Consider the following 12,069-nt stretch of genomic DNA (forward strand, 5'->3'; position numbering starts at 1 on the left):
TATTCTTATAAATGTGTAATGATAATGTCAATGAGGGATTTTTAATCACTGCTACGCTGAAGTTATAAGTAATATTGATACTGTTGTTGATAATATTCATTTTTGTTTCACTACTTTTGGTTTGTTCTGTGTCGTGTTTGTGTCTCCTCTCAATTGCTCTTTTTATTGCAGTTCTGAGTCTTGCTGGCTCAGGTTTAGTTTTGGAATTGTAATGTATTGTTATGGCATTGGTGTGTATTGTTTTGTTGGATTGAATAAAAAATTTAAAAAAATAAAAAATCAATTTTTTAAAAATGAGAATCGATTCAGAATCGCACAACGATTCAGCGATTCAAATTCGAATCGATTTTTTCCTGCACCTCTAATTTATATATATATATATATATATATATATATATATATATATATATATATATATATATATATATATATATATATATATATATATATATATATATATATATATATATGGTGGTGGTCGGAGGGGCTGGACATGCAAACTGGCAGCCTCGCTTCCGTCAGTCTACACCAGGGCATCTGTGGCTACAAATGTAGCTTACCACCACCAGATGTGAATGAATGTTGGGTTCTCACTTCTCTGTGAGCGCTTTGAGTATTTAATATTAGAAAAGTGCTGAATAATATAATATCTAATCCATTATTATTATTTTATTATTATTATATATATAGTTTTGTCTTCAGCCTTTTTCATTTTTTTCATCCATCCATCCATCCATTTTCTACCGCTTGTCTCTCTCAGGGTCACGGGGGCACTATCCAAGCTGCTTATTTTTCCATTTTATATATTAAAAAAACAAAAAACCTAAGTGGTACCCTGCATCTTTTGTTTTTTGAATATAGTTTTGACTCACTGATCTACTGTAAAAATCCTTACCATAGACCTTCTATATGACACTTTGTACTTTATGACACTCCTCTGTACTCAGCCATGCATTCAACTGTATGTGTGTGGGTTTGTGATTAATGATGAGGGATGTGTGTGTCATCAGCCAATGTTTTTAAATATGGAAAGCATTTAGTGTTGCATTTGTATGTACAAAACGTGTTTTATAAATAGTTTGACTGCTTAACTGACAGATAAATTAAAATGTTTTTTTAAACTTTTTAAAATTTTTTAAATATGTTAAAAAAAAAATCAAAGTCGACACCGCATCATCGCTTTAAGCTGCATCAAAACAAGTGAAAGTATAAAAAAGAGCGCTTTGCTGTTTTTTTTTTTTTTTTGCTGTTGATTAGTCCTGATATATGTAACATTATACTTGTTGGATTGAATATCATTACATTGCAGTTGTAATGAAGCAAAGCCATTGATATACATTTTGCAAAATCCTGCGGCTCCTTTTCTAGGTCAATAGCAAGACAAATTAGATAATATTTTGTTACGGTCAAGTTCCATTCTTCATGACTGCACCTTCTCTTTGCTCTTCAGGAATTCAAAGCACACCACATTTGAAACAGTGTTCAGACAAGATTAATGGCCCTGGGAGGGTTTCAATGACTTGGATTAATTGCTGAGATTGTAAGAAAAGTCATTCCCATGGGAGTGTGCATGATATGCGACCAAAAGTTGCACAGCTCATTAAAAGTGTGGCGCTTTGATGCAAGCAAGCAAGCTTATGCAGTCAGTCCCCTGTTAATATTAATAACATCCTCAACATTTCAGGCGCAAAAACTAGTTTATCTTTGCATTAGGAACATTTCATTTACAGTGTTCCTACCTGGTGATATGAAGAATGTCCGCCAGAGTTTTTTATCTCTTGTGACATCTCGGATTTCCTTGGTCATGTTGACAAGTCGGCCAGCTACAGGGGGCACACGGCGGAAGTCCAGAATCCTGCAGATTGGGAATGATTCAGGATTAGGCTTTTTATACATTGTAGAGGTTGCGTGATATTATGCAATCATGGGTTAAAGCTAGTGAAAATATGCAAAATGTGACCACCCCAGATGGAATTTGAACCCACAATCCCTGGCTTAGGAGGCCAGTGCCTTGTCCATTGGGCCACTGGGGTTCACATATGCACATGTGCATCATAACAAAGGCATTACCACCAGGGGTCACTGTGACATCAGTGATGCAGTGTGATGTTTGCAGTCAACCACCGCTTTAACCTTCACACAGCATCCTGGTGTAAAAGCCCATCGAGATATAACTTCCCCATCCGTTCCGGGAAAGAGTATTCATACACCAGCGGGTGCGGCCATTGCGGCGGTTGTGAGCTTTTAGCTCCAACAGCTTAAGTAGAAGCTCAGGTTAAGTGTGGTATTGTTGTGTGAGGAAGGGAGTTAAAGATGGCACGGTCGTGTATGTGCCAAATGTCGATTTTATGCATCTGCGGCCAATGTCTTCAATATGACACCAACCCTAGCTCTTTAAAAATTGATATCCCTTGACAACAGCTAATGGGCTGGGGCCTGAAGGCAGACTGAAGGAGGACATAACCAGATTAAAGATGGGAGTGACTTGGGGAGGAGAGGAAAAAAAGGTTGGTAGGGAGTAAAGAATAAATATGAATTAAACACACTAAGAAAAAAAGCATAAAAAACTAAGGAACTATCTCTAACTTTATACTATTGTATTGTTTCTCCTGCTCAGGCCGAATTTGTGAAGTGCCATTATTTTGTGCCCTTTAAATTAAATAAATAGGACAGATGATTACAGAAACGTATGGAGAAGGAAAGAAAATAGAGGAGAAAAAGAAAATTTCCCTCAAAATATGATTATTCTCGTACAGTGGTTCTTAACCTGGGTTCGATTGAACCCTAGGGGTTCAGTGAGTCAGCCTCAGGGGTTCGGCGGAGCCTCTGCCGCGGAGGTCAAGACACAACCGACTCATCGTGTAAATAAAAACTTCTCCCTGTTGGCGTATTATGGATACCCCTCCCGAAAATGTTCACTCTAATTTTCAATATGTGTGAGCTAAATAACAATTTCAATGTTTTATTATGGGCTTCACGGTGGAAGAGGGGTTAGTGCGTCTGCCTCACAATACGAAGGTCCTGCAGTCCTGGGTTCAAATCCAGGCTCGGGATCTTTCTGTGTGGAGTTTGCATGTTCTCCCCGTGAATGCGTGGGTTCCCTCCGGGTACTCCGGCTTCCTCCCACTTCCAAAGACATGCACCTGGGGATAGGTTGATTGGCAACACTAAATTGGCCCTAGTGTGTGAATGTGAGTGTGAATGTTGTCTGTCTATCTGTGTTGGCCCTGCGATGAGGTGGTGACTTGTCCAGGGTGTACCCCGCCTTCCGCCCGATTGTAGCTGAGATAGGCGCCAACGCCCCCCGCGACCCCAAAAGGGAATAAGCGGTAGAAAATGGATGGATGGATGTTTAATTATTATAATCAAATGACAGCAGTCATTTCCATGATATTATATTGTAATTTAAGTGTTTTGGCCCACTTAGAATTACAAACATATTGTTTTTCATGAGCTGTGTACGATTATTATATGTCTGGGTGGGGGGGTCCTGCTTTGGAAATAATGTGTACCCCTTTAAGATATCGCATTTAGTTCCCACTAAAACATTCACATGTTGCACAATGAGATGTAAACATGGGGTCATGTGTACATTCCTGTAACTTTCTGTCTCTAAAATATACCTTTATTAGTATTTCTTTAATAATATCATTTTATTATTACGGTCCGGGTTCGGTGAATTCGCATATGAATCTGGTGGGGTTCGGTACCTCCAACAAGGTTAAAAACCTCTGTTCTAATACGATCATTTCCCATTTGGCAACCGAGCTTTGTGTATTTGTTGTATCATTTTCTCTCTACTTTTTCTATATTTTTGCTAACTTGCAAGTTTCTTTTTTATAACTGGTTACGCTCTGCTGTGACACCTACAGGGTGCTGAGAACACATTCTATTGTTTCACTTTCAGTCAAGCTACCTTAGCAGTGAGCATGGCTTTTTGTCTCCTCCTGCTCTCTCGATAGTGTTACTTGTAGTAAGAAATGTACCATATTTTTCGGACTATAAGGTGCACTTAAATCCCTCCGTTTTCTCAAAAAATCGACTGTGTGCCTTATAACCCTGTGCGTCTAATTCTGATTGTGTTAACTGACCTCAAATTAATTATATTTGATACATTGTGTACTGACAAGTGTGACCTGTAGATGGCAGTCACACATAAGATATAGTGTGGACTGCAGGTTGACAAGAGGCCTGTGCAGTAAATGAGTATGTATGTACATCATAGTTAACTAAGACAGGTTCCCAATTAAATATGTCATTGGGGCCTGAAATCTCCAAACGATCGTGGATAGCTGAGTGGTTAAAGCAGCGCGCTCCTATTCAAAGGGGACTGGGTTAAAATCCCAGGCAGGTCCATTGGCTTGCCAAGTCAAAGTAAGGAGGAGTTGGGATGCTGAACAATGTTTCATCTCCCCCACACAGAGTAAAGCGAATACTTTAAAAGGTAAGTATGGGTAATAATAATTGGTTAATAAAAAAATCAATCTTGTATTTTTTTTATTAAAAATAAGATTGTTTTTGTTGGTAATTACAATTAATTAGCTTTTTGTAATTAACCAATTGCAATTTCTTTTTTATTTTTATTTTTTATCAACCAATTATAATTGTCTGTCGGACCCAGGAGAGCTCATTGGTCAACGTCCACAATTATTAATGTTTATTCATATTCCCATCCCATTCTCACCCATCTCAGCCTAGCAATTACGATGGTAGACTTACCAACATTAGCTTTTTGGACTACAGACTATTTGTTATTGATTATTATTACCCATACTTAATTTTTTAATTATAAGTTAATTAACTAACTAGCACTTAGCTTTACTTTAAGCCAGTCACTCTGACTGAGATTTGAACCCAGTAAACCTTGGTTAACATTTATTGGTGTTAACAACTCAGTTATCTTGGGTCTTCTTAAGTACAGATTTTGAGCCCCAATGACATATTTAATGATTAACTTGTCTCAGTAAACTATGATCGAAATGCGATAAAACACTAACTTTTCCAAGTTCCCTATAAGGCCTACTGGGACTCGAACCCAGAAGCACTTTTTGGAGAGGCAACGGTATTAACCACTCAGCTAAGCTGGGTCTCCTTGAGAGTAGATTTTGGGCATTAATGACAAAAATAATTAGGGAACCCTGTCTCTGTTAAACTACAATGGAGGTGAAACAAAACGGAATACCAAACCACCCAACTGGGATTCGAACCCAGATCCAATAATTGAGAGTGTGTGACTATTCCGCCCCATGGAGAAAGGTTCCTTTCCTTCCATTGTGATATGTAATTCATGGCTCACAATCTCAAAAATATCTCAATATGGCGACACTGCAACTATCGATAAATTGCTCCTAACCTCTGTTAGTGATGAACCACAATGAATAAATACAACTGTAGGAGCCTAAATACTGTTTAAGTTATTTTACATTTTATGGAAGGTGCTTTATGTTTATTCAGCCAAAAGGGGACTATTTACTTTATTTGCATGATAAGAAAATGTATATATTGAATGCTTAGAGTAATTATATAAATCTCACTTTAGGTGTAATTATTACATTTGTCAAAATGATTTGATGACGTAACTGTTTTAAGTGCATATATGGCGGAAGGATCTGTGTGGTAAGGGGGGTTTTGGACGCAAGGTGTCATGGGTAATTGCTGTCAGGTGCGGTGGAATCGAGCCACACAGTTTTTTGACCTCACTCATACTTATTCTCATTCATACTTTTTCTAACTAGTACTGCAACAAATTCTCTTTATTTTGTCATTCATTTGTTCCCACATCGTGACTGTTTTATGTTTTGAATTATTAAGATCACAAGAAAACCATACAAACGAAGAAGAACGTCTGGAGTTTTGTTTTGTTGTTGCCGCAGCAAGCGGAGTGAATGTGATAGTAGAAGAGCGTCAAGCTTAAGGCTACTTTAGGAATCTACAACAACAATTGTAATGAATAAAGTTTGAAGCAGCAGCAGAAACACAACCACACTCGTTTTAGTCCAACATTAATGTAAAGAAAATGTTCCGTGTCCGACAAACAGGTCCCTAGTGTCATTTCAGCATCCCACAAAAATGAGCGTGTTCACACACACACACACACACACACATATACATATATATATATATATATATATATACATATATGTATACAGTGGGGCAAAAAAGTATTTAGTCAGTCACCGATTGTGCAAGTTCTCCCACTTAAAATGATGACAGAGGTCTGTAATTTTCATCATAGGTACACTTCAACTGTGAGAGACAGAATGTGAAAAAAAAAATCCTGGAATTCACATTGTAGGAATTTTAAAGAATTTATTTGCATGTGACGTCACGCATTGTAGAGGACATATTGTTCCAGCACCGTTCACAGCTATAAGTCATCTGTTTTAATCGCATAATTCCACAGTATTATGGACATCTGTGTTGCTGAATCCTTTGCAATTCGTTAAATGAATAATGGAGACGTCAAAGAAGAAAGCTGTAGGTGGGAAGCGGTGTATTGTGGCCGCCTTTAGCAACACAAACACAGCCGGTGTTTCATTGTTTACATTCCTGAACGATGACGGTGAAGCTTTACTATGGAACAGAGATGTCAAGCGAACACGGTTGGACTGGACCACACACACAAAGTACAGTGTATTATTCAGCGATCATTTCGAAAGATCGCGTTTTAAAGAGGGTCCCTTGCGAAGGGCAGAGATGGGCATTGCCACTACCCGTCGACTGGTGCTGAAGAAAGGTGCGGGGCCGACCTTCAGGTTGAACAGGTACGACCATATAATCTCACTAAAACACTAGTAACACAATAAGCAGATAAGGGATTTTCCAGAATTATCCTAGTAAATTTGTCTATAACATCTGAATCGCTCCCACTGAATAGTCTTATTTTCATTTAATTTTTTATTTTCTAGTCCTTCACTCTCACTTTCCTCATCCATGAATCTTTCATCCTCGCTCAAATTAATGGGGAAATCGTCGCTTTCTCGGTCCGAATTGCTCTTGCTGCTGGTGGCCATGATTGTAAACAATGTTCAGATGTGAGGAGCTCCACAACCCGTGACGTCATGCGCACATCGTCTGCTACTTCCGGTACAGGCAAGGCTTTTTTATTAGCGACCAAAAGTTGCGAACTTTATCGTTGATGTTCTCTAGTAAATCCTTTCAGCAAAAATATGGCAATATCGCGAAATTATCAAGTATGACACATAGAATGGACCTGCTATCCCCGTTTAAATAAGAAAATCTCATTTCAGTAGGCCTTTAATAAAAGGCTGTGATTGCTCTCTTTTTCCACCTGAAGTGAATCCAATCACATAATGAAGTGTGTTAATGGCGGCGTATAGCCTATAAGAGAGGTGGCACTGGCTAAGTTAGTGCTGCTTTAAAGGAGCCTTTTGTGCGGCTATGGGCCCCCTGGGAGGCGGTGCAGCCTCACTCTGCAACACCAGCAGCGGCAGCAGCTCTGCAGCCAAGGTCTAACTTAGAACAGACAAAATAAAGGGAAAAAAATAAAGTGCTGCTTTTGGCAAACTCTTCCTGGCTTATATTTAGAATGGGCATAGAGCCTTTCATGCCATTGGTTTCCTCCTCTTCCCTTTAACCCACACACACTCGCACACACACGCCAGCAGTGTGCGTGTGTGTGTGTGTAGGGAGAGAGAAGGACCAGATGTGTAGCAGGCTGTTGACAAAAGCTGCTGCTAATGCAATTTATGCACAACTGTGTCATTGCGCCTGAAGGAAAGACGAGAGCGGATTCAACGTTTCCCCCCTCTGTGGCCCCCGTTAACATGTGAGCGGACAAGTGTTGTAACCTCACTCCCAACTTTTGAAACCAAAAAATAAAAAATAAAAAAGAAGCGCCGACATTGCCGCAACAAGCCAAAGCCTTCTGATGTTTCCTGTCTTTTCATGACGCTCCCTCCAGCAGGAAGAACCAAAAGAGCGTGCTGCTCGGCAAAGTACGGAGGCTGCAGTCATTGTTGGGTCAGATGCTGGTTGTGGGAAACCCGGCGTTTATTCTTTGAGACTCACGGCCTCTCTAAACTCAGGGCATCACTGTACAGCGCCGTGTTTTTGACCAACTAAATTAATAGAGGCATTGAAGTATGAAAGCAGTAAAAACGGTTTCAAGGTGTGAACAGGATGACATAGGTCAGGGGTCTCATACATGTTTTATCTGGCCCGCGTGATGAGTTTGCCAAGTATTAACATGAGCTGCTTTTTTTATTTGAACGAAAGAAACTGCTGTTCTAAATGTGTCCACTGGATGTCACAATAGCAATTCTGTTAGGCAAGCAAACGGTTTCTACCTGGGCCGAGCTAGAGGTAAACAGTAAATGGTGACTGTGGCTACTCCTCTTCGAACAACATGAAACCTAAAACCTGTTGTTTTATGTCTTCTGCTTCGAAACATATCATCATTTCGCACCCTCATTGCCCCAAAATGTCTCTGTCAAACACGAGTGAACTTAAGCCTTTTGAATAGTTTTTACTTCCGTTTCTTACGGTTTGTTGAGTTAGGGTTTACATGTTGTGTTCTTTGTTCAATCCCAGAAACACTGTGACTTAAAGTTTAGTCCTGGCTTTGTAGATACACTGAGACCATGTCTAAGCTCATTGTGCTTTTGAAACTGCACCAATTTCTTCAGAATTTTCAACAACCGGGTTTATAAGACCCACTGTCGATTTTTGAGAAAATGAAAGAATTTTAAAGTGCGCCTTATAGTCCGAAAAATACGGAACTTGAAATGATTCAGACAAAGTTTAGCTAGCGGACTTTGGCTAAAATGATGGTTAGATTTCTATTTCACACAACTTAATCTGGGCTTCACGGTGGAAGAGGGGTTAGTGCGTCTGCCTCACAATACGTAGGTACTGAGTAGTCAGGGTTCAATACCGGGCTCGGGATCTTTCTGTGTGGAGTTTGCATGTCCTCCCCGTGAATGCGTGGGTTCCCTCCGGGTACTCCGGCTTCCTCCCACTTCCAAAGACATGCACCTGGGGATAGGTTGATTGGCAACACTAAATCGGCCCTAGTGTGTGAATGTGAGTGTGAATGTTGTCTGTCTATCTGTGTTGGCCCTGCAATGAGGTGGCAACTTGTCCAGGGTGTACGCCGCCTTCCGCCTGATTGTAGCTGAGATAGGCACCAGCGCGCCCCCCCCCGCGACCCCAAAGGGAATAAGCGGTAGGAAATGGATGGATGGATGGACAACTTAATCTCCAATTGTTAGCTAGCTCGTGTGGTAACAACTTATACATCAGCCATCAAGCTAACCACAAATGTGGTGTCATAAAAACAATGTCTGCTTTGCAGTATGAGCAAGGTATTCATGTTTTTAACAAGAATATGAGGAAATGTCGCACCACTTTACATGTTTCCACCTGCAGTGTTGTTAGAGCGGCGGCTCTGACTCGAGTCCTTTTCGGAAAAACACGAGTGACGACATCGCCCACAAAAAAAAACATTTTAGGGCTTTTTAATTAATGTGTCCATTATTCATAAGCGCTCCTGTTTTATAAAATCTTGATTCCAACATTAGTATGCTGGTCTTTATTTAAAATAATGGCACCAAAATGCAAATCTTTACAAGGAGGCAGAGGTGCCCTTCACATGTAGCGTTGTGCAGCTTAGTCTTCCTCCCTGCCAGGTGCTTAATGAGCTGACACAAGGAGACACAGATTAGCAATCAGGGCAGGCGTAAAAGCAGCAGGACATCAAACAGGACATTGTCCATCTATGATCACGGAGAAGGCTAAACTTGACCTTTTAGTCACCAACGGTGACTGAAACATTAAGTGCAATGTGAGAATTTTTGGGAACTTCATTACCTCCTGGACTACAAGGTCCAATGTACTCTGTGTTTTTTAACTAAGTCACAATGGAACTTGAATAGATTGATGTTCATGGCCATTTCTTGCACAGTGTTGTACAAGGCTGCTATTTTCTTGGAATGAATCAAATAGTATAAGACATTTTAGAAATATTTTTTCAAAGGTGCTATACAAAAGTATTTTTTTTTATGAGTTGAGTTTCCAATCATTTCTATAACTCTTATTTTTTTGTGATAGAGTGATTGGAGCACACACCTGTTGGTCACAAAAACATTCATCAAGTTTGGTACTTCTATGAATATATTATGGGTCTACTGAAAATGTGACCAAATCTGCTGAGTCAAAAGTATACATACAGCAAAGTTAATATTTGGTTACATGTCCCTTGGCAAGTTTCACTGCAGTAAGGCACTCATGGTAGTCATCCACAAGCTTCTGGCAAGCTTCGGGTTGAATTTTTGACCACTCCTCTTGACAAAATTGGTGCAGTTCAGCTAAATTTGTTGGTTTTCTGACATGGACTTGTTTCTTCAGCACGTTTAAGTCAGGACTTTTGGAAGGCCATTCTAAAACCTTCATTCTAGCCTGATTAAGCCATTCCTTTACCACTTTTGACGTGTGTTTGGGGTCATTGTCATTGTCACCCAACTGCGCCCAAGACCCAACCTCTGGGCTGATGATTTTAGGCTGTCCTGAAGAATTTGGAGGTAACCCTCCATTTTCATTGTTCCATTTAATGCACCAGTTCCATTTGCCAGCAAAACATGCCCAGAGCATAAATCTAGTATGTACTCCAATCACTCTATCACAAAAAAATGAGAGTTTTAAAAATGTTTTCAAAACTCAAGACAGCCATGACATTATGTTCTTTACAAGTGTATGCAGACTTTTGATCACGACTGTATAGGAACTGGTTTTATTGTGCTCTTGTTGCCTTGAATGATGGACCACAAAAAGACTGATCGCTGCTTTGGTAGCAACTAATGTGGATATATTTTCATCAAACAAACAACTCTTTATGTAGGACACTTATTTAGGTACACCTGAATTGATTCTGCATGAAAAGGTTCATAGTGCACAAAACGTAAATTTAGCATAGAAACCTGAAAAAAATGGTGCATATGAAAGAATGTGTAGGGCTTGTGGATGCACACGTTCTCAAATTGGCCCCACCACTTCAATCAACCAATCAAATTGAGGGTAATCCACAGTGCCTTCCTCTTACAAACAAGCTGCCATGTTGTCCAACAAACAATCAGGCGTGAACACTCGGACAGACACTGAAAATAGTAAGAATTGCTTTGTATTTCTGAAAGAAATGGTTCTTAAGTAGGTGTGGATGGGGACCTGCAATGCAGATACACAATATTAGGAGAGATTGGACGAAACAAAATTCTACATTTCCAAAACCGAAGATAAAGTGTGTCTTTGTTGGATCAAAACTTGTGGGAGACTGTATTTTCAGCTGAATGTTAAGAACATCAACAAGAACAACATTGTTTGTTCAAAGGTTAGTTCAGTATTTCAATGAAAAATAAACATTTACAAATTTCAATAGATAAATCATTACATTCATAAATATAAAGGATTACACAATTTACTGTCCTCTTGTAGTTGTTTTAATCTACGACAACATGAAGGCCGATTTTTTGTAAGAATACATAGTATAATTTCTCTATGAAATTGTAGTAAGTACACCTCGACATAACATTATTTACTTATTACATTAAATAAACTAACAAAAATAAATACAGCTCAACTTACAATAAAGAATAACTTTATTAACATTGTTTTTTAGTCTGCAACATAAAATATTTTAAGTGCATCAATGTGTCTGAAATAATTGAATCCTTATTTAAATTGTAAAAAACATTACCATTTAATACTGACAAATACAATTAAGTCAATAAATAATATTAAATTCAAATTAATCCGCAACATTAATTCAGTAGCCCAATATATAAAACACTTTAACCTACAAAACAAAAATACAAAAAAGCTAAACAATTTGTGCTGATTTCAAAATGAGGATGAGCACATTTTTTTAGTGCAAAGCTTTTCAAAGCAGTGTTTGAAGTATGATGCTGTATGATACTGATAAAGCATGTTTCCTGGGGGCACAGCGCCTGCCTCATTATTTGAGAAGAGCTGGTTTAGCTACAGGCCATATTGTTTTTCTAATAAATGGTAAAGAGGTAGCATGGAGTGGAAAAACACATTTTAATGTAGACAAAT

General features: G+C 39.0%; 1 protein-coding gene and 1 non-coding gene across 2 annotated transcripts in view; both read right to left on the reverse strand.

Moving 5' to 3' along the window:
* fam20cb (FAM20C golgi associated secretory pathway kinase b) overlaps positions 1-12,069 on the reverse strand; it is a 137,310-nt gene that overhangs the window by 11,406 nt on the left and 113,835 nt on the right. The window contains exon 5 of the mRNA XM_061909068.1: positions 1,740-1,855. Within this exon, the coding sequence (XP_061765052.1) occupies positions 1,740-1,855 (116 nt within the window). The remainder of the gene's footprint in view (positions 1-1,739; positions 1,856-12,069) is intronic.
* On the reverse strand, positions 1,961-2,033 carry trnar-ccu (transfer RNA arginine (anticodon CCU)). The gene has a single exon. It is a non-coding gene; the product is annotated as a tRNA-Arg (tRNA).

Source organism: Nerophis ophidion, linkage group LG08 (genome assembly GCF_033978795.1).
Source record: "Nerophis ophidion isolate RoL-2023_Sa linkage group LG08, RoL_Noph_v1.0, whole genome shotgun sequence".
Taxonomy (NCBI): Eukaryota; Metazoa; Chordata; class Actinopteri; order Syngnathiformes; family Syngnathidae; genus Nerophis; species Nerophis ophidion.